This window comes from Centrocercus urophasianus, unplaced genomic scaffold (genome assembly GCF_019232065.1).
Source record: "Centrocercus urophasianus isolate 14NV4802_14NV808 unplaced genomic scaffold, USGS_Curo_1.0 seq_23, whole genome shotgun sequence".
Taxonomy (NCBI): domain Eukaryota; kingdom Metazoa; phylum Chordata; class Aves; order Galliformes; family Phasianidae; genus Centrocercus; species Centrocercus urophasianus.
In genome coordinates, this window is record NW_024884789.1 from 3,027,581 (window position 1) to 3,055,292 (window position 27,712).

At 39.8% G+C, this 27,712-nt stretch overlaps 1 protein-coding gene across 3 annotated transcripts; it reads right to left on the reverse strand.

Annotated features, from left to right (window-relative positions):
• Window positions 1–2,981: 2,981 nt before the first annotated feature.
• On the reverse strand, window positions 2,982–26,402 carry SYNM (synemin). Of its 3 annotated transcripts, none has more exons than XM_042824325.1 (5): window positions 25,555–26,402; window positions 20,147–20,271; window positions 15,122–15,195; window positions 9,783–13,620; window positions 2,982–5,910 (listed from the first exon to the last, which is right to left on the reverse strand). In XM_042824325.1, the coding sequence occupies exons 1-4, from the start codon at window positions 26,338–26,340 to the stop codon at window positions 9,809–9,811; spliced, it is 4,797 nt and encodes a 1,598-aa protein (XP_042680259.1). In that variant the 5' UTR covers window positions 26,341–26,402; the 3' UTR covers window positions 2,982–5,910; window positions 9,783–9,808. The 3 variants fall into 3 exon arrangements, with proteins under 3 accessions (XP_042680259.1, XP_042680258.1, XP_042680257.1); XM_042824324.1 differs by having other exon boundaries at window positions 2,982–7,798; XM_042824323.1 differs by having other exon boundaries at window positions 2,982–13,620.
• Between the last annotated feature and the right edge of the window lie 1,310 nt (window positions 26,403–27,712).

The following is a 27,712-nucleotide window of genomic DNA, read 5'->3' on the forward strand; positions in this document are numbered from 1 at the left end:
CATGAACAAGACAAGGGTCTTGAATACGTTGTGCAGATTTTTGGTGTGCTAGGAGGGCATTTCCATAGTGGAAAATTTTCATAAAATTATATCTGCTTTGTTAGCCATGAGTTCCTTCTTTTATCATCATTGACAGAGATCTTGGTTACAGTTTACATGCTGGAGGTTGCAAATATTAACACAATGAACAAAAAATCTTCCAGACAAAACCTCTTGCAAACATGTTTGATTACATCTCAGGATAATAATGACAGTATCAAACTAAAGCTCGTGGAAGGCAGTGGCAGGACCTGCACTGTATTCAGAAGGGTTTGGATAAGGCAGTTTTGTACAATTGCCTGAGCCCTCCTACGCTCTTCAGAATTTGGCAGGTGTTTCATGGGCACTGATAATGGGAGATTCCTCTCCTCTGCTTTTGCTGGCAGGAAGTGTTTTAGTTATGACATCACAAAATATTTGCTCTGCTTCAAGGCACAAGAAGAGAATTTTTGCTGCTTGCTTTCAGAAAATAATAAGCATTTTTCTTTTGAAAACAAATCCTAAAAGGGGGGGTCACCACTTTGCACTGCTAAGAGTTTTGTACTCTTGTACTAAATGAATATTCAGCTTTCTCTTTAGTGATGTAGAATCAGGGCCTAACTATTCAGAGTCTTTGGAAATCATGTCGTATTCAAATAATTGCTAAGAAAATTGCCTGATGTTTTTTTTTGTTTGTTTGGCTTTGTTTTTTCCTCACTAAAGCTGGGAAGTATTTGTGTCATGATAAGAGAGATCAGTAAGCCATCATTATACTGAATGGCCTGCCAGCAACTGCTGAAATAATTCTACCTTAATTTAGCAACTCAGTGGGGTGATTTGAATAAAGAGCATGTTCTTTTAAAGTTTCCAGAAAAAGACTAATGCATTTGGTACAGAGCACTATTTTTAACTTTTCCTATGACAGAATTATAATCAGCTACGAATGCTAGCAAAACAAGTTTTACTTGTTTCTCTTTTTCCTCCTAGTAAAAATGTACAATAAAAATGTATTCCCATGCTTTAAATGAGGTTTAATCTATTTTCAACTCAAAGTCAGCAAGACTGTATTTGGTGTCACATAAAACAAACAGCACTGCTCCAAATAAGACTTCGAAACAGCAGTTCAACCCATTTTTATGCTGTTCACTCTTAACTGAACCATGGTGCAAGGTAAGATGTAGAGTTGGTTATCAAAGTGAAAGTAGAATCAGACTGTCAAATATCCCTTTGAGGAATTACTGTAATAATTTGTATTTTATTTACTTTTTTTTTTTTTTTTTCTTTAAAGGGAATCAAGAAATTAGCTTGCTAGTCACCCCACCACACATACCTTGGCAAATTCAGCATCTGAAGTAACAATCACTTGTTACAAACATTTTGATAAAAAAAATGAAAGTAGCTTTCTTCATTTTACAAAAGTGCAGTTATTGGTTTCATTTCAAGAATGGCTGTAGCAGCCTAAGAGATATCATGTAAAAATATTAAAAAAAAAAAAATAGAACACAGATTACCATAATTTATTTTCACACATTGCTCAGCAGCTGAACTTTTCTTTCTGCAGGAAAATTCTGCTATTCTAGATAGTAGTGTGCTGCTATTGGTCTAATTGGAACAAATCTGTTGAGTTTGAGCATTTTTTAGAGAAAAATTTTTTTGCAAGGATTGTTCAAACTATTCCTTTGAAGTAACTGATCTGATGCTTCTCGTACCAACATCTAACAGTAAGACAAAACTTTTAGAGCTGATTGCTAGCCACAAATGTTCCCTGATTCAGAATTCAAAAAATGAAACCAATAGTCATTCAGCATGGGCTTTTTTGGTAGTCCACTCTAACTGTTTATTCTGCACTATAACAGCAGCTGCCAGGGTGGTTTCTAGCATAGCTGTATGGAATTTCTTTGAGTAGAAGTTTCTCCAGATGTAGCTTTGAGCGTGCCAGATGGGCTGGCTCTTCAGTATAAAGAAGAAATTGGAAGCTGAGTCTGTGGTGCTTTAGCAGAAAGCAGCTTTGATCAGTACTCAGTGAAAAAGTTACAGCTTTTCAATTTGCTCACCTCATCCAGTATTCAGACAATTTTGTCACAGGAAGATTCACAGAGAGAGGAATATGTGTATTCTCCAATGTTCTCTAGCATATTTTTATAGTACCACCTTCCTGGACCTCCTTTTCCTCCTCCTACGACTCTCATCCATTTTCTTTCTCCAAAACATTGCCATGAACAGTCAGTCAGATGATGAAAAAACAAGTTTTTCAGCTGTAGTGGCAATCGTCAATTTTTAATATCTTAGTTATTGGCACATGAAGTTTGTTGAGGTACTTGTCAGTAATTTTAAATATACTGAGTATTGAAATTAAATCTTGACATTGAAAACTAGTGAACTGAAGGCATTAAGATTTCCTTCCACTGGAAGAACAAGATCCACCTTTGCATGAACCATCACTTGTATTTGAAAGATAAATGTCTGAAAACTCCTAAGTCAGTATCTTACTGATAACAGTGATACTAAAGATCAGTACCTTGTAGTACTGCATTTAAAACCAACCATATATCTAGCTATTAAAAATCGCTATCTTGTACTATTTTATTAAAATGTGGACAAAGCAGGCACTGGATAAACAGCTCCACGTTATCTATAGGTACAGCACCTGGCACGTGCTGCATGCAACAGGGAAGTACCACTTAGGTGTGAATAAATAATCTTCAAGAACAGGCCATTTGTGAAAAGGGAAAGAAAACAAACACGTACTTGAAAACATTTCTGTTTGCTTTCTAACTTCATCAGTTGATCTGCAAAGGTTTGGTTTTCTTTTTGCAAGCTTTACTTTAGTTTTTTCTAATATTGCAATCCCAGATTATTCAGTTAATCTAAGCACTCCTTGGCTTGCGTAAAATCACCATGATGAATGAGGGAAAAGAATAACATTACGTCAGAGGTTCAAAGCAAAGATAAAAACATGAAAGTAAGTAATATGGAATTTATTTATTCATTTCCAAGGTATTCTTTTAGGGCTCTGGTTTGTGGTCTAAGGGTTTTAGAGTAATTTCTTGACTCTAAAAAGCCTAATGAAAATTTCTAAGGCTCTGCAATTCCATTTGCCTGGAACAAAACACCTTATAAAAGTTCTGCCAAGCGCTCATCAAAAACCCCTGCTGAGCAGAACCTGATCTGCATTAACAACGACAGCTAAGTAACAGGCAGTATTTGTACAGATGTACATCACTGTATAATCAAAGGCATCTACAATAAATACAATTCCCAACTTCCAGGTAGCAAACACAAAGTTACCTTAAGCACACTTGTGTCTCAATTCACATGTCCAGAGGCAATGCTTTTCTGAAAACTGGGAGGTTTAATGAAATTAGCTGTATCCTTATTCAGTCTGATTGTCACATGGCTAGCTGTATTACTCACAGTAACAGTATTTTTCAACATATCTGCATATACAGGTGGAAAATAGGTGCATTTGAGTTTTACTTCTATGTTTACTCCAATGAGGGTCCAAGAAATGTATAATGTTGAACAGTATGTTGCATTATCTTCATTTATAAATCTCATTTTGCATTCACAACAACAAGAAAGATTGAGACCAATTCAAGAAACTGCTGACATATTCACAGTGAGTTTTTAATTAGATCTCTTCTTGGCTGAGCATCTTTTTGCATCTTGTTGGAATCTATGTTCCTTTGCACTTCTCTGAGGAATGTAAGAACAAGAGTCACACAAATGCCTGGTGAAAAAGACAGATGAGTCAAACTGTTGGAAAGCTCCCAGGGCAGCAGTTCAGATAGCTAACTCTTCAGACTTTTTCCTCCGCTAAATGTCAGATGTGTCACTGGTCTAACAGCCGCTGCCTGAGATTTGATTTTGTGCCAGCGTCACCGCCTCCATGATTCATCAAAGCAGCGAGAGAAAATCAGAACAGAATATCCTTCACCTTTGGTTTTGTTCCTAATTCACACAAAGAAAATCAGTAATTCTCTTGATCAAATCCTGAGCTTAAGTAATAACAGCAAAAAGTTACAGAGCTGGTCACACATCATCTAATTGTTTTGATGAGATGATGCAATGCCATTAAATTTCTTACAGGTGTACCTTCTCTGCAGCATCTGTAAACGTTACAAAATTAAGTGGCAAATGGTGTGAGATAGGTAATAAACTACAATTTATAGCTCCTCCTGTTTTTCAGGGCCACAAAAACATTAACAAAACAGAGTTCAGCTCAGAAAGACCAACACACTGAAAACTCCAACCCACTATGAGTCTCCTTCCGACTATTGTCCTAAGGCACAACATTAATATCAGGAATCCAGGCCAACATAAAGCAGGGCTTTTATTCTCAACACATATGACTGTATTTGTTCCATTTCTCTTAGCCATCCTGAAGAACCAGTGTCCCTTCTTTGCATGAAATACTGAATAAAAATAAATTTCTAGGAGGAGAGATTGCTTAGATAGATAAGCACCAGAAAAACTTTATGGAGATAAATGCATGTTTTACACTGATTGTCTTCAGAGTATTAGCCACTGTATTCTTATCTCCTTTTGTAAAAAGAGGAAAATACACGGAAATTCAGTACAGAAGATGTAAAATCTCACGGCTGCCTCTGGATTTCAAATCAGCTTAGCAACTGATTTATTTAGTTTTCTAGTCTTTTTTAACTGTGGAATGAATTACAAAATTAAATTGTAACCTGTCAGAGGCATTTGGTTGAAGTGCACTCCTTTTCCTATCAGAGCTCCAAAACCTGTAACAAATTTTGCCTCATATTAGGGGTCAAGATCTCATAATGTTCTCACTTGAAAAAGGGTTTGTAGACTCACTTCCAGCCTTAGTTTCTTACTATAACAAATTTACATCACAGTTTGGAAATAAAAAATAAAAACAATGCCAGGGTTTGTGATAAACCAAGATAATATTGATTCTGAGGATAGCAACATTCAAGAAAGTTTTTTTTCCAGCTAGGATAACTTCTTTGTCAGGGATGTCACTGTCTACTATGCTTACATTTCATTGCAGGGATATAACAGAAAACTATAAATAACTGATGGTTTTTTTCCATTTAAAATCAAGTACTTTTTCTAGATTTTAACAGAGTCCCCATCTTTGCAGTGAACTCACAAGCGTGTCAAAAACAGGAAACTGAAAGGTAATATTAAATGGTATATAACCACCAACCCACTGTGAGACCATTCCTTACTATTCAGAGACACGCTTCAGGTTTCAGGGAAATGAGATCTTCAAAACTGACAGTTTAAGCAGCAGTAATTCTTAACTTAGTGGATGAATGCTGAAAGTGTATTTCTGACAGAAGCCAATTTCAGTAGAGATTATTCTGCTGATCATTTAAGCAGCTTCAGAATATGCTGTGTTTTGTCAGTAGCTTCAAATACCTTTCTGCATGTTTTGGAAGAAATTGAGAACCACTTGTTTTTTTCTTGATAAGTTAAAACTGACTGATATCTTTAGAAAAATCTTACTGGTCACACACACACACACACAAAAAAAAACATAATACCAACATAAAAATGTGCTAAAGGCCTGATAATTTACTTCATTACAAATAAAATATGTGGTTAAAGAGAAAAATGAGCTTTAAAGCATATAGAGAGGTTAATGGAAAAGGAATTCTTTTTTACCGTAAAGCCTAAGCACACATAAAAAGATTTTCTTTGCTAAAAAACAGTAAAAGATAAGACTTGCATTGGTCAACTGATAATTCTGGCATCTCCAGGAGTTACACCTTCTGTGTTGTTCTATTCTCTGCCTCTGATGTTACCAGCTGTTGAACTTGAGGCACTGCTTATCCGTGCGTGTTGAATGTAGTTGCAATAAGGAATATTCTGATTTGCCATCATTTCCATCAGGAATGTGAAAGAGGAATGCCTTTCCTGGAATGAAAAATTATGTTCCTTCTTTGGACTGAAGCTCATCAGTCTGAGAGATCTTAGAACGGGACATTTATAAATGCAAATTTCTTTTCCTTTGGCAACGCAGCCTTTAAAGTATCAGACAGGAAGAAAGAGAAACATTTGCATTGATTTTGATTGTTTAATACTCAAGAGTGAAAAAGTGTAAAATCACAAAGCTTATACCACCACCAAAATGCAGTTTCATTTCAAATAACCAAAATACAAGCTGCCTGCAGTCTCATACAGCTGACATCAACAAACCCAGTTTCAACATTCTTACCGTCTTTTTAAACACCTGCTATTCACAAACATCAGTCAATACAGAGTTCCAAGTCTCTCACACAACTTTCCTTATATTCTATATCATATTTGATATATAGACCAGTGGTTTACACATTTAGAAAAGTGCCCACTTCTTATCTATCTCAGTATATAAATAGTTTTTACCCCCCAAGATTAGTAGTTATATTTTAAAGCTTTTTTTTTTTTTTAAATCTAAAGTCACTATTAAATGTATTTTGGTTTGTTTTTAAATGAAAAGCACAACTTACATGAGTATGCTTCAGAAGTGCATGCTGTCCAAGGTTATATCACCAATCCTTTCAGCCACATTGTAATATAATGCTCACGCAGAAGGTGATTACATAGGGTTAGTACATTAGACAACATTTGTTCTTACTAATAATGCACGTACCTATGGCCCTGATTCTGCAAATGCAACTGTAAGGCCTGCAGCATGTGACTGTCCACCTAACTACATTTTGTTGCTTGGAGGTAGTATCCAAAAGCTGTCATTATGCAAAATGCCTCGGGTTAATGAGAGCTAAGTGGAAAATCGGTGCTTACATAAACATTTCTAAAACTTATGCCATCCATACAAAATATTTGTTTTCACAGCCTCAAAGTATTCTTGCAAAGGAACTGTGCATATCTTTAAGCATTACGCTAATGCACATTGCCAGTTCCCTAAAATAAACTAACTTTCCTACAGCTGAGTAACATCCTGCTCTTTAACAGAACTATTGAAAGTACTCCAAAGAAATGTTTCCTTTCAGAGTAGCGCTGTACCTTGATGTAGCCTACGAGATCTGATTGTGATGCCTACAGGAATTTTTGCAGAGGTGCTGTTGCCTCAGTGGAAATAATGTTTTCTTCTCTCCTGCATTACTAAGAACACTGGTGTTATGTGATTCATTTATGTGAATCCCTACTGGTTTTTATCCTTCAGTTTCTTCACCTCTGAGCAGGTGAAGATAACTGTAACAGTGCTAGAATAGTTGATCCTAAGGACAACGTCTGTTTAAGATTACACAGGTTATCAATAAAAAAGGTTTAACTTTGGGAGTAGCTTTTCATAACAAAACACATTCTCTGCAGATGTTCTTAGATCTAATTTAAAGAAAATGTTTAAGTTTCCGGTTATAATCAAACCTCGAGAAGATTAACACTGATTACTTCTTTTTAAATACTGCTGCTTTTTACAGAGCTGACTCCTTTCTTTATTCAGTTATATAATAGTTGAAGTGCAGAATTTGATTGCTTGCAGTTAAGTATCTAGCTGGAAAATTCTGCCTCAGACATAATTATTAAAACAAACAAAGACATTACAATTTTAAAAAAGTAGATGGTCAGCTAAGGAAACAAAAACAGGATGATATTTGAAGTATGATGACTAATACCACCCTACTTATAAATGGAAGCACAAGGTCTTTTATAAGCGCATACGAATAACTTTGAGAAATGCTGTCATGTTTCATGGTGAACAGTCCAGATGAGCGCAGCATACACGCCTTTGGTGCTTCCACAAACCTCAGTTTCCTTCATCTTCCAGCTGTTGATTACACTTCCAACTTCAATAAATGATTTCCTGGTGCATAATTAAAAAAATATTCAATCCTGATCAACGCTGATACTTACATTCTATATCATATTTGATATATAGACCAGTGGTTTACACATTTAGAAAAGTGCCCACTTCTTTCCTGACACTGCTGTACTTATATAAAATCAGAAAAAATCAGAATCTATAGAAAGATTCGCAATGCAGACAAACCTCCTGAGTTAATCTTTGGAACACTGATAATAGTTTTAGTATACTTTGTACAGTTTCCAACTTAGTTACTAAGGCACACAACGATTAATCTGTTCCATATCTGAAACAGAATGATACGTCAGTCAGCAGGTTATTGCTCTTTAGCTTTGCATTTACATTCATATTATAAAGTAGCAGTCAGTTTTGAAAAATCTAGTTTCTGTTAATATTAGAAGAGTCTGAAAATTGAATATCCATGCCAGACTAAAACAGTTAAACTGGATTCTATTCTGAGTTAGCACACACAGAACTGTGCACAAAGAACCACAGGAAAATAATTCTGTGTCACAGACTACCAGCCTGGCACATGATAGCCATCCAGACACAGATGTGTTTCTACTCTGCAGAGAAAGTACAGGAGAGTGAGTGAGTGAGTGATATGCATGTGTGTGCGTGCGTGTGAATATAGCAGCTTCCCGTCTGTTTTTTTTATTCTTGTATGTGTTCAGTTTCATATCTTCTTATCCCAGTGAAAAAAACATTTCAGCTGCTATTTTTGTTTCTGCCAGCACTGCACGGTGTAGTACAGTAACTGGTTCTGATTTCTGACCTGAACTTTGAAGTGATTGAATTTTTATTGTAAAGCTGATTTATGTCCTTCAAAGTGCAGTCAAGTGAAATGAATACACTTCAAAATGGTTTAGGCAGAAACCGACTTTGGCCAGAGAAAAGTTTTATAACCAGAGAAAAGAAATACAAGGGAAAATTAAAATCTCTGGTTGGGTTTGCAGTTCTAGTGATCAGAAAGAGCATCTTCTCATTTGTAAACAAGGCAAGAATTCTCTGGAAACTGTCTGACACAAAATGATCACAGACACAATCTATATCATTTTTACGTATTTTCTTCAGATCATAGCTAGTATTAGCTAATTCCACTGTGCTAAGAAGCTATTATGGGATGTCCGACACGTCACACTTACCGTTAGCAACACCTAGTGTCCAGGTAAGCAATATACTGCAAAATAACTTGCTGCTGTTACTGTGCATACACACTGAAGCTGTAGAGTTCTCCTCCTTACTCTGGTGGAAGTACCATCTACTTTTTAATTTTATTCTTTTTTAAATGTACTACTCTGCAATTTCTCACTATGAATACTGCAAGAAAATTCTGCTTCAGTGGTACCTCTTTTTTTTTTTTTAATCTTTGCACTGCATTCTAACTATACAGATAATAGTATTTTTCTCTACTGTTGCCGTGCGTTTTTAAATCCTAAGGAATTGTATTGCAGTTTTTATAGCTGTAATAACTGTATCATTCCTTAAAATATTTTCATTAGGTATTGCATATAAATACACAGAAATGGAACAGAAAATCAGCTACCTACCACTCTCATTAGTCTTATGACCGCTAATATTTCTGTTAGTAGCTTTGAAGAGAATTGATGAATATTTTAGTAACCAAGTACAATACAGTATTTTTTTAAAATGGAAAAATCCTATTCAAATACACACTTGTTAATAAAATGCTATAAAACAGATGAAAAAACCTACAATCCTCTGAATTAGCCAGTAGCAAATTTCTGTCTCTATAGGCGGAAAAATCTGAAGTTACTGGAAACAGGTCTCTGAGGAAAAAAACATATTAATAGCATGATTTCTCCCAAAAATACAATTTCAAATCAAGTAAAAAGTGTACTGAATAGGTAGAAGGTTTCAATACTTCTCAGTTTCTCTCTCTCAAAAACAAACAAACAAAAAAAAAAAACTAAACAAAAAAAAACCAACACAGGATAATCAAGAACCTGCATAAACAAATTACCAAGTAGACTTCATTAAGGTGTCCTTTTAGAACCACTGTCCATCATTCTCTTCATCATCTTCCTCCTCATGGTCCAGGTAGAGAAGTGCAACTTTCTTTTCATCAGAAATAACTGACCTTTGGTCTACCATCCTTTGCAATTGAACAGTTTTATCAAAACCTGACTTCTCCGCTATGTTTTCAACATGATCTTGGGAAAAACTGGAGTGAATATAACTTCCTTTATTTTCACTGTCCCCACTGTGGTCACTTTCAACTCTAAACTGTGACTGATTAACAGAAGGGTCTTGTTTATTCGGTATGAGCATTGTTGCTTGTTCTTCACTCTCTGCCGTGGGTACTCCACCTGCATTGGAAACATCCATTTGGAAAGTAAATGACGTCTCACTGGATCCTACTTTAACATGCTTCATGGAGCTGCTGCTCTCAGACGACTCTCGTGTTTGCGAATGATCTTCTAGTGTTTCAGAAATGGGTCTTGTAAAGATGATTTGTTCACTTTGAGTTTCTACAGGAGTTATTCTAACATGCCTGAAAGATGTACTGATATCTGAGCTTCCTTCATTCTCTGAAAGATGTCCCTTGTTCATGAGCTCTGGAGTTTCAGAAAGGGAGCCTTGATATATGATTCTCTCAGTTGTTTTAACTCCTGTTTGGCCTAGCCTAAAATGCCTTACTGAGCTTTCTGAATGGGTCTGGTCTCCCACTTCGCTGATTTCAATATGCTCAGTGATGGGGCCCTGGTAGATGACTTTTTCAGCTGTCATAAACTCCTTAGGACCTAACTGAATGTGTCTTACTGAACTTTCCATCTGTGAAAAGTCTCTAGAATCGCTGATCTCTACTTTACCAGAGATGGGTCCTTCAAAGATAACTTGCTCAGAGTGAATCTCTTTTGGGTGTAATCTAAACTGCCTTACTGATCTGCTGACATCCACAGACCCTTCTGTCTGAGAGAGATTCCCTGAGCTATTGAGCTCCAGAGAATCTGAGCCTGGCCCTTCAAAAGACACTTCTTCAATTACTTGCCTTGATCCTACTGTAACATGCCTCGTGGACCTGCTGATATCTGATGAAAAGGTCTGCTGGGAAAGATTTCCAGAATCCATCTCTTCTACGGTTGTCGTAACGGGGCCTCTATAAATTACTTCTTCTGTTGTTTGGATTTCTTTAGGACCCAGTTTAAAATGCTTCACAGAATGGCTCATCTCTGACGAGCCCTCTGTCTGAACAACATCTTCTGTGGCACTGAGCATTTCAGAGCCAGGCCCTTCATATACAATCTGCTCAAACCTCTGGACTTCTGTTGGACCAACCCGAATATGTCTTACAGATTTACTCTCATCAGTTGATTCAGGTGAGTGAGAGTCCTCTCCAAAATGTGCAGTTTCCAAAACCGAACCATCATAAATGACTTTTTCAGTGGTATGATATCCTGTGCTACCACTCTTCCTGACTGTGGATGACCTGTAGACTTCTTGATTAGCCACAGGAGTGTATATATCACTGTGTGCGGAATCATCTGTTTCTGTACTGATTTTACCATCAACTCTCTCCAACTTATCTCTCTTCAAGGAGTGTGATGATGTCTTCTTCTCACCTGCAATTATTTCACTGAGCTCAGCTACGTTGAACTCATCAGCATTAAGGGTCTGAGATAGATTGACTTCAGCAACAATTGTCAGCAAGCCTCCCTCCTCTGTTTGATGAACTTTTTTGATATCAAATTCCAAGTTACTAGAGTCAGCCTGACTTTCTTTTGTTAACGCAGACAGTTCCTCTTTTACACTTTCTGGGAGACTGCCTTCCAACTGTTCTAAAGCTTCCTTCAGTTGTTGCTTGGGGTCCTTGGTTTCCTTTGATAAAAGCCCCTTTATAGAAGCCTGAAATTCTTGGGGTATCTTAATTTCTTTTTCAATGACAACAGATTCAACATGGGATGTTCCAGCTTTGGGATGCTCTTCTTTTAATATGTGGGCAGTTGCTTCCTCCCCTACCACTCTGTACGTTTCCTCTGGAGAGCTTACACCTTCATCTCTCTTACTTTGTGTTCCTTGCAAAAATTCGTCCTGCCAAGAATACTTAATAGTTGATTCTTCTTCTATGTGAATTTGCCCATACACTGAGTCATCATCTTTTTCATTAATAATAGGATGATCATCAGGAACAGACACAAAGTATTTTTGTTCGATAGGTGAGTCATCTTCCTCAGTCACTTCCTCCACGTGAGTGAAGCTTTCATGGCGTTGTTTCCTCTTTTTAAGATCTTCATACGTAAGTGTTATGTCTTGCTCCTCATCACCATAACGCTTCTCTTTTTCAGGGAATGTGTCTTCCACTTCCTCCACTTCAAAAGGTGTTGAAAAATCAGTCCTTTCATCAGTGGCATAATCCACTGTTTCCTCCACAATCTCAACATTAACGGACATATTCTTTGCATCCCCACTTCCTTTCAGGCCATGATGTACTATATCTTCTATCTCCTGTTTGGAAGGAGTTCCCTCAGCACTCTCTAACACTTTTCTAACATCCTGATTTGAAAGACTTCCTCGGCCAGCTTCAGCAGAAACATCTATGTTTTCTTGTACTCGAGACTGCACTGTCATCTCTGTCTTTATTTTCCCATCATCACCTTGCTTTTGCTTACTGAAAGAGGTTACTTTTGTGTCTGTTGATACTTCTGAACTAGAAGACTGTGTAAAACTTTTAAGAATGTCAGCAACAATGTTCTCTGCTATATTTTCAGTTGACAGAGTCTCCATTTTATGACTTCTGTCACTAGTTCTCTCTTCATCTTTCAGATTAGATTCTGAAACACTGACTTTGTGAATTTCAGCAGGCTTAGTTTCTCTGTCTCCTGTCTCTCTTCCGATGGAAGTTTTAAAATCTTGGGAACTTATATCTTTGTTATTCTTCTGAGATACTTCATCAGGAGCAGGTCTTTCAAGACTGATGGGTATCTCAATGACTTCTCTGCTTTTGGATTCGAAGGATACATCTGTATCTTTTTTGCTTGATTCATTTTTCAAAGTTCTTGAAATTTCACTCCCTGCTACCTTCTGGTTAATGACTTCCTCCCGAACATATTTTTTCTGCTCTATTCCCATTTTTGCATCACTCTGCCTTCCAAAATTAACACTTCTTTCATCTACAACAGTCTTCTCATCTACCTTTCTTTTCTCCTCTTTTGTTTGTATCTCTAGCTTATCTTTTTCTTTAGTCAGTGATTTGCTTTCTTCAGCTGGTTTGCTGCCTCCTCTTTTTTCTTTTACTGTGGTCTGGGTTTCAGTTATGGTTTCTTCATATACAGATGGTTTTGAATTGGTGTTCAGCTCATAAGTTGGAAATTTAGAGAAGTTTGGTTTTGTTCTTAGATTTTCAGAAATCCTAGGTTTTTTGTCAGCTTTGATGTCCTTGTCTGATCTTTCAGCATGTGTTGACTGTTTTGAAAAAGATACTGTAGATGAAGATGTAACTTCTGTTTTCTTTCTTTCTGGGATTGTCTTTTGCTGCGTTTCAGTGTTTTTCCAGCTACTGTAGCCTGGAGTATATGTTCTTAATTCTTTGTGGTCTGTCACAATCCTTTCATCCTTTCTAATGGTTGATGAAGGGCGATATATTGAACCTAGTAAATCTTTTCCAAAGTCTTTCCCACTCACTGCTCTCTGTGATCCAATCTGTGTTGATTGAGCTGAATAGCGTGCAGAACCGCCTATGTTTGCCGCAGGTATTCTGTGCCTTGTATCAGAGATCCTGATAGCTGGTGAAGTTTTATTTTGACTTCTTTCCTGATAAGTAGAGTACGTATCAGTGTAGTTATATGAAGAGTTTATAATATCTGCAAAGAGAGTGTAGGCAATCAAATATTAAAATAATGGCTTAAAAAATAAAAAATATCTAAAAAGAGTACAGAATAAAGAGGTCATGAACTAAGAAACGTAACACTAAAATTTGAAAGGAAACAGTGAATCTTCATTTTCAGTAAAGCTTTGGAAATGAATTTCCATACGCTTGGCATGATAATTAACTCTTTACATATTACATTAAGGCTGAAAGCAAAACTTTTTACTGAGTTGCAAGTTCTTGCTAACTTAACATTTTATGAGCCATTGGATATTACGGCATTTACTTAAGAATTACTCCTTTCATATTTACATTGATGCCCACTCACATTTACAAGTTCTTATTAAAAAGCGGATGCTAATATCCTAGGCTTGGTTTTTTGCTTCTTCAGTCCAAGTGCTCTGAAGTTTCTGTTTCTACAGATAGATAATGGCATACCTGCTACTGCATGCTGAATACTATCATTTATAGCCACAAGATACAACAAGGCACAATAAAGGAGAGTAATCAAGAATCTCTTAGCCTATATCTGTACATGTTAATAAAATGGACCAGCAATAATTGTCCAGCTCTAAGACTAACTCAAATCTCCTATTCCTAAAAAGCTAGCTACATCTACTCTGACTTTTGGTAGTGCTTCCTGGTCTGCAGTAACCACTGACCACACCGGAGCATTGTCTGCGAAAGGACTGAGTAATCCAAATCAAAACTGCCAGAGGCACTGATAACAAATTAACATTATAGGCAAGTGTATGCAAGTGCTTCAGCTATGCTGTAGTCTATTTAATTTACTACTACACATACAGACTTCCAACCTCTTCTGAGGCTAATGTCTGTGATGGTCTGGTGAATTTAAGATAACACTTAAGACAAAACTCAGGAGCATTATCAAGACTAATTCCAATATTAATGAGAGTTGCCCTAGCAGTCAGCTCGTAAATTCATCTCATCCAGTATCCTGTTTACAGCAACCAACAGTAGAATAAGGAAGAGTATAAGAACAGGGCAAGTAAATAGTGATACTTCCCTGGTATACTCTCACAGCCTCCAGAGATTTGCAGCTCCTAAGATAGAAATGGTATCTTTATGTTTAGTATGTCTTTGATTTGTCTTTTCTTACTCTGCTTAAATTTCTCTTTAAACCCACGTGCATTTATTAACACTCACAATGTCTCATGGTTTCAACTCACAGTGCCGTGGTTTTAACAATGTTTTGTTAAATACTACTTGCTTCATTACTTCAAAACTCTCTTAACAACTATGGGCATCCGAAAGTTTTTGCACTGTTGAGCTACGAAACATCACTCCCTGCTGAACTCCTCCACCTGAGTCACAATTTTACAATTTTCTTATACACAGAGCACTATGCTGATTTAAAATATTAAAACTCAAAACCAATTTCACAGTACACTGATAAAACAGAAACACTGTAACACACTATTTTCCAATTATATTTAATCTAATTCAATTTTCATTTTTTAATGTTCACTTTTTACCTTGAGGCAATTTCCCTATAAGCTGATCTCTCCATGTAATAATCCACTGGTTGCTTTCCCCTTCCAACAAAGCCCTGCAAAACACATAAAAAAAGCATTCCATCAGGATACTGGGAAAAATAATCATAATATTTTAAATATGTAAGTCTTAGAATTGTAAAAAATTATCCTGCAGTTGGGTCTGATCCTGAATGCGATTCTCACCTCATAATTTTACCGTTAGAAATCCTTGGCTTACTCTGAGTTCAGAGAGTTCACTTCTTTAGGATAATGCAACGATCTTGCAGTAAGTTATAGCATACAAATTGTAACTTCCAAACCTGTCAATATATTGCTCCCTGACATGGAAAAGATACACGGATTTGCATTATGTAATCGTACAAACTAGCATGTTTTCCCAGAACAATAGTCTTACAATGGAACTAGGAAAAAATGAGCTAAGCAAAACTTAGCAGTTATTCAGTAAAGTTTTTTCAGAGAAACACGCAGAAACAATTTATAAAGAACTGGCAAAAATGAAATAATACTGGCAAGCAAATAACCAGCTTGGTTACGTAGTACCAGAAGTGTTGCAGTATTACAGACAAGGTAACAGTTATTCTAATTTCTATAGAATGTAATTTCTATCCTTTTCAGGTGAAAATATTACTTCTACTGTCAAAGAGTGGCTAGTGCTGGAAATAATTATTCTTAGTTCTTACTCTATCTGAAATCAACACAACATATTACACACCAAAGGACTAGGAAAAATCTTTGTGATAGAAACTTCTGCGCTGGGGGCACACATTAACTGTTCTTGGAGACATCACACCCAGCTGATTGCTTGAGAACACTTGCTATCCTACCTTTATGCCAAATTTTGCTCCCTATATGGCATGCCTGAGCATGGACACCTCTCAAGAACAACCAGACAGCAGCCACAGGTTTGTTCAGTTCCTAAATAACTTGATGGCCTACTTTATTTTTTTCTGGTTGTGGAAAATACTCCAGAGGTACATTTCCTACAGATACTAGCAAAGCTGAGGGGCAAAATATTTTCAGCATTAACTGCTCTACATTAAGAAATTGATACAGGCAAATAGCATACTCCTACCCCCTCAGGGGAAAAAAGAACCAAATTGCTCTCTAAAAAAAAAAAAAAAAAAAATTGTTGGCTTCTTCTATTTACAGAGTACAAAAACTAGATAGTAGAGTGACATCTTACTCAGTCCTAGCATTTTTAGATATGGTGATTCAATAAGATTGGATCCCAAAATTTCTAATAAATTCTCTTGAAATACTTGTTTGCTTTCTTCTCTTCTGCTACTCCTATGCTTGTACTGTCTGACATGAAGTGTATCCAGCAGTTCTTAAAAAAAAAAAAAAAAAAGCAAGAAGGGGAAAAAAAAAGAAAAAAAAAAGTAGTTTGCATCTTCTCCATTGTATCTGGGTCACAATCTATGCTATACACCAAAAAAATGCTAAACTGCAGCATTCGGGTTTATCAGCCTAGAAATTCTACAGCAGGTTCTTTAAATATGCAACTGAATGCTATAATCAGTACAGTACTTTGGTGTTTTTATGTTCACTCCCACTGGTGAGATAACTGTTTCATCATTTCCAGTTTTGGAAATGCCGGATGTTTTGCACTGATAACAGCAGCTGCAAGATCAAAGTTGTCAAGGGGGGAGGCTGCAGGACTGTGATAGCCAAGGCTTCTGACTCCCTAGCAGGGAGCTGACAGCAATTGGTGGCTGTGGAATAAACACATTTGCTATGCCTTTCAAGCAAAATGAACAATGCAGACATTTTAAATATCACCTGTAGATGATGACTAACCAGTTTGAACATTGCATGCTTCTTTGGGTTTCTGACAGCCTCTACATTCAATGGGACAATGCTATGTCAGCAAAGATCACCTGTAAGATTTTCTCTGCAACCGTGCATTTACTCTGGTTCAGAAGAAACACCAGATCAGAACTGCCTAACATTATTTACAGGTTACTTGCTTCCTTAAACAGGTTCAGATAAACACTTGCAGTTATTTTGTTAAATTCAACCTTAGAACAACCTTTACTAGTGAAAATGAAAATACAAGCAACTTGTCTTTGTCCACATTTAGTAGCAATGAAATCAATTCAGCATTTCTAGAGAGTGTTCCCAAGAGCAAACATCTTATCTGATTAACATGGTGAGTGCCAAAGAATTTGCTCTGAAACAAATGCTAGAAAAACTGCTGACATTCCAGGTACATATCAAGGAGCTGGCAATGAAAATGTTAACCATGATGAAGGGAACTAAGAATGTGGGTAGTTTGACTAAGGATTTCTGGCTGCTATTAAAACAACAGTTGTTCAGTTGCTGCAGCAACGTATGAAGTCACTAAAAATAAGAGGTAACTGTATACGGCAAAGGGCAACAGCACACAGAAAAGCTGGAGCTGAAATATTACTTCTGAAAATATGTTGTACTTGAAAATGAAAGGCAAAGCTTCATGAAACCTCTAAAAAACTGGGCAGTGGATCAGTGTTTTACTGTATACCATTCATAATCGATTTCCTCAAGGTTATCAGGTAAACAAGAAGATATTAAACCGATATTGGTTTAATTTAATTACCATAAGAAACTATAGTATAAAGCACTAGTCTGGAAGTCAGCAAAGCCAGTTTCACTGGCTTCACCTTCACTTCAGTTTATGTAAGTAATTTTGCTTCTCTATTTCTTTGCATCACTTCTTAATAACAATTATTTAAGCCACAAACTCTGTGTGGTAAAGTCTGCTTTAAATCTGAAACTGAACCATTGAATAGTGGAGTGTTAATCTCAACAGTATAAACTTTTTAGTATTTATAGAAATGACAAAAAGCATTCCTTCAAATTGCACTCTAAAAAATAACTGTCAGCCAATTCCTGGAAATCTGACTCCCTGTGACATACATAAACACTGACCTAAGACTTAACTTAAATATTTCCAGAAAACAGTACATCTGCACCTTTAACACACCTCATTATTAATGCCATTTATCTAAGGTTACGTGTAGCAGTTACACGGTAGCCAACCTGAAGCCCTACTGTGTACTGGATGCTAAAAGAAAAAGTGGTCCAGAAGAGCAGATAGATGAGCTAAACTGGTTGGGTGGAGAGGGAGAAGATGCCAAAGGTAAAGGAAGTCATGTAAATGTTATCATGGTCATTCACAACAGCAGTAACTTGATCTGTCTCAATGACAGAAACTGAAAATCTCAGAGGCAGTTCGCCAGCAGCCCATAAAAATTCATCCTCTCCATCCTGAGTATTTGGAAAGAGTTGTAAAAAACTTTGGGAAATGGAATGGGGTGGAGGAAGCATTTTTAGGGGGCAAAGGCCAATCCAGCACAGTTCTTTTCCATTGTGAGACGAGAGGACAAGGACTGTGTGAAGAATAGCAGGTGACTAATTGTACATAAAACAGCCTGAGCATCAGTGGCTTAGAATGTCGTCCAGGAAATAAAACAAAGACAAGTATACTCATATATCTCATATACAAGTTGTATACAGGCAGTAACAAAACTGACTGGAGAGGCTATGGTGAACATCTGAGGAGGCCTTAATGCTGGTGAAGATTTCTTGAGGGGTAGAATTGGAAAGATTCAAAAGAAATGTTGATGGAGCAAACCAACCTAAGAAGGATTGGAAAGTAGGTCTGATAAGTGCATTAGGAGGTTCTGACAACAACCATGACCAAAAACTGCTTTGTAGGCTTCACTGCTTGAAAACACAGCATGATAACCTAGAACAGAACATTTCCATGACATAGGATTTCAAAATAAGATATTTTACCCTTCAACAACAAGACAGTTTAGGAAGGGCAGGAAAATAACTTACATAGAGGCTCAGGGCAGCCCCGGCTATTTGAAATGAAGCTTCTGATAGCTGAGGAGTCATAGATTCATACAGACACTTGAGTGGAAAAGTATTAAATCTAACCATCAATCTGACCTACCACATCCCATCACTAAGCCATGTTCTTTTGGTGCTATGTACAAGTTTCTCAAATTCTGCCAGGGATGAGGACTCTACCACTTCACCATCAGCCTGTGCCAATGCTTGACCAGTGTGAGCCTTGGATCCCACAGCAGGAAGAATGAGCAGAACTGGATAGGAAGTACACTAGGCCCTTGGGGAAGGGTGTTCTTTGCAACAGCGAAGCTTCTTGCCAGTGCCAATGCAACTGACTAATGGAAAGAACTAGCTTTAGAATGGGACCTGTAGGAGTCGTAAAACAAAAGGAAAACATAGGTGGGAGGTAAAAAAAAAGACAGCTCCAAGAGGCTGACCAGACTGCCTTTCCTGCCAAGAGGAGTGGAGGCGCCAGAGCCTTAATGGAAACTTCTCAGTGGAAAGTTCAGGATGCTGAAGTGAGGTGCCTTTTGTCTCCAATATGCATAAACAAGGGTATATGCCAGGATTCTTTGTGGAAACAAAGAGAAGCTGGATTCACGTGCCATGGTTATCGCAGATCAAAAGATCTGGCAGAAGAACTGGATTTCAAAGTATTGATCAGCAGTCCAGTCTCTTACTAAGCAGCTTCCTTTACAATAGAAGTAGCATCTGTCTCCAGCCCGTAAGTTCATCTTTTTTTTTCCTTCTGAATCACTTCTATACTATGTACATACTGATACATCACGATTCTCCAGACAGAAATAGTCTGGCCTTCCAGCCACACATCTGCCAAGTCTCTAGTTATATACATACAGTACTGAGGATTTATGAGCAGAAAGACTGTTTGTTGGTATCTCACACTTGATCCAAACATACTTCCCTAGCAAATAAAGAATATAAAAAACTGGGATTTATCAAACAGACTTTTCTGTGATTTTCTCACTCTTCTCCAGCTGGAAGAAAACAATTGAAAACTTACTATTTACATCAACATTGCAAGAGGCCACTAAGCAGAATATTTAATGATGAATTTTGCTGTACAACTTGACAGACAGCAGCTATACTGCCTCATATTTATTATCATTATCCTCTGATTAGACAACTGAGTGTGACTGAAATACTTACCTGTAAGTTTCAATTTCAAGGATGAGACCTGCTTTCACCTGCAGCAGTTCTTGATAGTCCTTCAGGTAATCTGTGATTGACATGGTCAGGAACTGCTTTTCTTCTTCTAGAGCATCGATTATCCGCTAAAAAGAAATACTGATTTTTAGTTTTGAATAAGCTCTAAAATCTGCCATATTTGAATGCTTAATAACTTAAAAGTTTTAATTACAAATAATAATAATAATAATAATAATAAATCTGGGGGAGCAGTAAATCAACATATTCCATCATTTCAAAAAAACAGTACAAATCAGCTCTGGGACTTCCCTACATACATTACTACTGAAACAGATTTGTGCTGAGATTTCACTTTATCAAGCTAGTGAAATATTTAAGCAAAAGCCATTCAAATGCTGCATACAAAAATAATCAAGTGTGCATAGCAAAGAAAATACACTGCTTTATAAGTGTGACTTGCGTGGGATTCCTTCTGTCATTTTAAGGGTTTCGATTCTTGAGATCTGAATTTTTGCAATTTCTTTGCTAAGAGAAGCTGGCTGATTTCTTTGTTAGTATTTTGAGGTCCACACACATGTGGGCCCAAATGTTGGTTTCTAGTACATCTAGAGATACTCAGTGCCTAAAAAGTGAAGGAAGAACCTCCAGAAGTTCCTTCCCACCAAGTTTTCTACAATCTTGGATACTTGCTTCTAAATCCACCCACTACTCTTCTAACTGCTGCTCAGAAGATATACAAAGGAGTGCTCATCTTCATTGTGGTTGATGAATATAACTTTGCACTTTTATATGGTGCCTATAAGTTACCTGAGATGAGCAATGACATAACCAAGTCCAGATCTTTTTGAAAAGTTCTGAAAATGAAGTTAGAGGCAGATACTGCAAAATACTGAAGTACAAGATGATCTAAAATTTAACATACTCATAAAATACCACATTGAAACTTAAAAGCTGACTAACCATACACAACACAAAAAGCAATGAAGCCTTCTTAAACAGAACACTGAGATTTGATTTAGACTATAATAAGTGAATTCTGCTCTTGAAAAGAACACCGCAGAACACAAGGGCTTTAATCACTGGTGTTACTTCTCACATGAAGGGCAAATCTCCATCTCCAGAAAACAATCCTCTCCCTGATAACTGAAAGGAGTTTGTTTGGTACAGACTCAAAACTGAAAGTATCGGTGGTAGCTTTCAAAGCGATTCTTCATGGTTTCCCCGCTATGGATATCATCTACTAATCCAAAATCAATCCTCATCAGCCAGCATGCTGAAGTTAACTAAAATGCTATAGATTACACTTGGTTTTGAGGGCTAGGGAGACAGAAATGAAATCACAGCAAAGGCCCAGTCCTATTTCGTTCTTATCACTCTGCACTGTGCAGGAACCAAACTGTCATTTACAAAGCAAAGTCTCATACACATATATGGTACTGAACAGGAATTCATGACAGCATATTTTAGATTGCATCTTAACAAATGCTTTGCAATACAGACAGCAACATCAAGATGGTGGTAGTCTAGTTTTTGAAAATGCAGAGTATTTATTTTTATGCACCAAGTGTTCAATTGTCACAGTATGAAGAATAGCATAAAAGCATACATGCAGCAGGAGACTCCCCAAACTGGTTAGAGCTAGTATGATGTGCTGCTGGCAGAAGCAAGCAGAACCAAGAACATAAAGTGCTAGCCTTTCAAACATTAATAGGCTTTTTTAATGCAAAAGCAAAAAGAAAGCTTCACGAAGGAAGCTGCCTGTATCTTCACAAGCGCATGGGAATATCTGTCTACCTATTTCTTCTGTTGTATTTGCAGCTCTTGTTCTATGATTAGACTGACATTTGGGCATTAATTTTACTTGATGTAACACATCTTGTCCTCGGTCTTTGGCATATATTAAAGCTCCTTTTTTATGGCAGAAAACAAATAACATTTGTGTATCTGAAACAGCACTATCAGCCATCCACTAGGCTCTCCGGACTGTAGAGGAGGTAACTGCAGTGGTATGGTTCTGCATGGTGGCAAGCAGAACCACTGACCTTTAGAGGCTCTTAGGCAACAGTGCTATTCAAGAACTGACACAATGGAAAATCCCAAGATGAGAAGAGAAGAAAAGTGCCAGGCCTTGCTTTTAAAAGGAAAAGGCTGTGAGAAAAGAACAGACAGGGTGTTGCCAGAAGAGTCTACAAAAGAAACAAAAGACAAGAAAGACTGGATATCTATGAGACTGATCCCTAAAGGTGGTAAGATACAAAACAAGAAGATTCAGGCATTTGTTGCCTCTTCATTAAATACAGAGACTAAATAAATAAAATTAGTTACAGTGTCCTAATAAGGGGCTACATAACTGGGCTAGCTGCTTACTTGCTCTGAAGGAATTCATTCCAACAGGAGGAGACGTTCTGTAGACTGGATGGCAGACAGCCTCTTGCCCAGCCTTCCAGTCACTGACATTTAACTATGGTGCAGAGCACAACATACCGTTTCCAAGCATGCTAAAAAGCTGTCTGAAGCCCAGGAGGTGGGAAACTGACAAACATCAGTTCTGTAAAAAGTAACCTGTGCTGTGGCAGCCATGTTTGCTTCACGGTTACTCTAAGGGAGTAAGTGTGGCTCCTCACCCATATCAACCTCTCTCAAAGTCCTGGTGAAGTCCCACTAGAACTGTATGACTGAATAGAAGCGATTTTCTCATCCTTCAGGGGTCTCTTTCCAGTCAGCAGTGGGAAATTTCAGAAGGACAGTAGGGGAAAAGAAAGTACTTGGGTTGTCCAACTGTACCTACTGAGGGAATAAAGACACGACATCAGGCTCCAGCCCCTTCCAGCTGGTACTGTTTACCAACCCCATTCAGTGGCTCAGTAGGGGGAGGAACTGTGCTTAGCTGGCTGGAAACTGGTACACAAAAAAATGCTTGATATTACATGTTCATTTGACAAATCATTTTCTTTTTCTCTGGAGCTCACAACAAGACTGACACAGCTCTAAAACCCCTGAATTAGTGAAAAATTTCTGCCTCCTTTCAAAGCAACAGCTATGTCCTTTCTGACACCTGAAAACTGCGGAGCTTCCTTCTGCTGTCACTCCATATTGAACCTGGTACTCAAATCACTGAGAGTGTTGGTGCAAGTATTTTGAGAGCATACAGCTGAAATGATGGAAGTGAGATATAAGAAATCTACTGATTTCATCCCACAGCACCCAGGACCAGTGAAAACGTTCCACACAGTGCATGATTCACAGCATGCCTGGTTCAGCTGAATTATAACTCCAGGCACATATTTCTATTTAACGCTGCTGAAAGCTTCAGTGAGGACAGGGGTGGGGTAGGAGACAAAGATGGACATATAAGGCGACTGGATGATATATGGAAAGTATGAATAAATCTAATTGCTATTACAGCTGCAGTGGACAATAATCACTTGACTTAAATCTGTACATACTTATCATTTCTATGTGACACTTTGCAATAAATAGGCACAGAATAGAAACTCTTTAAAGAGTCATAGAAAATCTATGCTAAATGTACTTTTACCAAGAAAAGAAACATTGAGAGGAAAAGAAAAAGAAAAAAAAAAAGCTTTGATCACAAGAACAAAACTTGCACAAGCTGCTGCTTCTACACATTCTGCAATTTGTTTTCCTGAATGTGAATCAATGTTTTTCTCTTTCTTATGCACAAGTTACTGCAAAGGACCTTTTCCACTGGAAACCAAACAGTTTAAACAGTGCAGTGAGGACAGATTTTGGAAATCAAAATAACGAAACATTAGTTGGCTTATGTACATTTGTGTAAGCTTAAGATCCTAAAAGAAAGGTTTAAAGAATGACAGCTTTTGAGGTTTTTTTCCTCTTTACATTTCCCCCTGGCTTTGATCAATTGATAGATTTAATTAGTGAGAGATTTACACAACACTTCTAAAACTTTGGAAGAGTTTACATACGTGATTGGAAGAATAAAGTCAGAATAAAGGCTGTCAAAAATGAAAGGAGGAGAGGAGGAGAGGAAGAGAAAAGGACAGGAGGAGAGGAGGAGAGTCTGAAAAGACTCAGAAGTTAAGAGCTTTTCAGACTGCTTCTTACGTGCCTACTCTGACTCACTTCACAGCAATCTGCAAACTACGCAGCTTGCAAACAATCCAGCAGCCTACAAAAACCAGACACACAGCAGCGGGTCCCAGTCCTATCCCAGCTGCCAGCGTCTCCATAATCTGCCGCTGCTGGATACAATGTCACATTACCACCGGGGCTTCAGACAAACAAGGAGCTCCAACAGAGTGTTAATAAAAGGATCTAACAATGAACAAAAGAAATGTTGCCCTCGGGAAATGGATCGATGGTCTGGATGATCTAATATGTGCTCTCCACTCTAAATCTGATGAACTGATATTTTTTCTGTCCTGGCATTTGCTGATCAGTTCAGCATGATTATACGTGCCACCAAACATTATTCTGGCTGCAAGCAAATTCTCAGCTACAGACCTATGATAACCTTCTGTTTAAAAACATCAAACATTCATCTGAAACAGCTGCCAGTCACCTACACTGGTATGGTTTTATTATCAAACAATTCCTATTAATCTTGTTGTTTGTAGCGCAGTAATACATCTTCCTGCCTTCAAAAGACTAAGTTTCCTCACCTATAGTGCGGACCAGAAGCATTTCTCTAGGCTCAGAAGTGTGCGTAACACTGGAAGAAAATTCAGATCACTTCTCCGATCTCATCAAGTCAACCTTAAGTCTCAGGCCAGAAGGAAAGCTTTGTGTCCCAGTGCTCGGGGACTCGCTTCATCCCCCCCAGGGACTGCTCTGTGTCACCGTGCGCTTGAGCCAACCTGAGCGGCAGCCCTGGCAAGTCTGCGAGCCAGCTCTTGGGAACTTGGCAAGGGCACTGGGAAGGGAGCACCTGTCACCAGGAAGATGCTCTCAGGGTCACCAGCGCACTCAGAAACCCCACCCTTCGCAGAGGACTCTCCCTGAAGCGGTGCAACAAGGCTCCCTGAAGCCCCAAGAGAAGGGCTTTTTCAGCCCGAGGAAATCCTGCTGGAGGGAGGCAGAGCGGGGCAAGGGAGCCCAGGCCCACAGGTTTTTATGCACTTCCCACGGCAGGAGCAGGACTCAGAACCATGGGAGTAGGCTGCCAGCATAACGGAGCCTTGTGCAGTGGGGTGCTGGGCAATCAGGATCACATCTCACTACGGACCAGAACTTAAATAAATAAATAAATAAATAAATAAAAATAAAAAATAAAAAAATAACGAATGGGAGGGTGGAAGGAGATGCGGAGGCACCAAAACAAGCGCCAAAGAGGGAGTGTGAAGCAGCACGGCTGGACAGCCTCGGCGAAGGGCCGCGATTGAGGGACGACGCGTCCCCGGACCCGGCAAGGCAACAGTGCCACGCACCTGGTACTCGTCCACCTCGGCGCCGTGGCGGTCCTGCATGGCGAGCAGCTCCTGCTCCAGCCGCTCCCGGAGCCCGCACAGCTCCTGGCCCTGGCGGTGGAGGTCCTCCAGGTGTTGGCGGCACTGCCGGCTCTCCTCCCGCAGGAGCTCCAGGTTCTCTCGGCTCCGCTGCGCCTCCTGCTCTTGCAGCCTCTGGATCTGCTCCTGATAGCGCAGCAGAGTCTCCTGGCAGCTCTGGCTAAGCAGCATCTCGTAGGTCTCCTCCAACTCCTCCAGGCTCAGGGCGGACAAGGGGGGCGGCAAGGCGGCCAGGTCCATCCGCAGCTCTCGTATCTCCACCGCCTCCCGCCGCTGCCGCTCCGCCAGGTGCCTGTGCTCGTCCTGCATCTGCAGCAGCAGCTCCTCCAGCGCCACGCACTCGCCCTGCAGCCGCTGCAGCAGTTGCCGCTGCCCGGCCAGCTCCGGCTCCAGGCGGCGGCGCATCGCCAGCACCTCGGCGCCCAGCAGCTGTAGCTGCTCCAGCTCCCGCCGCAGCCCGTCCCGCTCCAGCTCCGCTTCCAGCTTCGCCTGGCTCAGCTCCTCCAGTTGCATGCGCAGCCAGGCCAGCTCCTGCTCGGGCACACGCAGCCCGATCAACTCCTGCTCCCGCAGCTCCGCCAGCTCCCGCGCCAGAAAGCGGTTCTCCTCCTCCAGTTCCCTCACTCGGGACACGAAGACCCGCAGCCGGGAATTGAGCTCCTGCAGCTCCCTCTTCTCGTCCCATCCTGCTTCCCAGCGCCGCCACATCTTGTCCGGACTGCGGATCGGAGCCGCTCTGGCCCCTGTGCCGCTGCTGCCGGCCGCTGCGCAGCTCCTGCCGCCTCCGCCGCCTCGCCGCGGGCTCTGCGCTCCGCCGCCGCCTCCCGGCCCCGCTCCGCTGCCAAGCGCCGCCCGCTCGCCGCCGCCCGCCTTCGCTCAGCTGCCCTGCGGTGCCCCCTGCCGGCCGCTGCCCGCCACGCTGCGAGCCGGGGCGCTCCGCGGGAGCCGCCAGAAGCGCCGCTGCCGTGCGCCGGCCTCCCGGGAGGGGAGACAGCTCCTTCGGGACAAGCTCATCCTTCCCTCGGTGTGGGGCCACCCTGGCTGAGGCTCAGCCTGCTTTACCATCTCCGCGCCGCCGTAAATCTGTTTCCCGTGGGGGTTTTGTACAGTCTGTGATCCACCGGTGACCATTCTGCGGCTGGGCCTAAGTCAATGTTAGGAGCCAAAAGCCATTTCAGAACGGCACTTGTAAGCTGAGGAAGCTACTGAAATGCCTCCAGTTTTGAACTTGTACCACGACTTGCTAAATCTTTAAGCAACAGAAACGTGCTCAGTTTCCCAGGTTTAATGCTGCGCAGAAGCGCCTGCAGCCAACGCATCCCTGTGCCCAATTTTCTGCCTTGTTTGGCACCATATATGGGCTGGATGCAGAGAAGTCCTTTCACTGACTGCACCAAGTCTGACTTCGCGTGAGCTGTTCAGCAAGAAGACACAAAAGCATCACCCTCTGTGCTACCCACCAAATTAGAGAAAAAGATGAGGAGTGACTCATTCCAACCTTTTTCACCTCCCCAGGCATCCTCTCTATCTTCTCTCTCTCCCTCTTACACACACTTAAGCTTCAGCCAGTGCAGCACTGGGTGTTTTGCAGAAATTGCAGCTTTGCATCAGGCAGCCAGCACAGCCCCCACCTCTGCATTTACTCTTCAGGACAGTGCCCAACCCAAGCTCACACTGGGAAGCAGCTGGAGTTTGGCACAAGCCCTGCAGAGCTGGGATCAGGGCACAGCCATACTTTGTTGGCAGTGCTACACACTCATCTCTGCTCTGTCCCATCCCTCCTGAACATTCCCAGCCTGACACCACATCTCCCTTCTGTCAAAAGGCCAGATTCTGGCTGCTGCTTTGCTTTCCATGGAGAACCTTTCCTTTTAATCTCAATAAAGCCTACAGGATTTAAGCCCAACCAACACAGATAAATCATTGGCTTTGGCCTAAAAGTGAGCCAATTTAGCCTTGGCAGATTTGCTCTGTCAGAGGTCACCGAGAAGCTGATTTACTAAAGACATTTGCTTTTTCTTGGCCTTGTGGTCAAAATCAAGTCCCTCAGTGACATTTTAACACTTGCTGTTCTTTTATG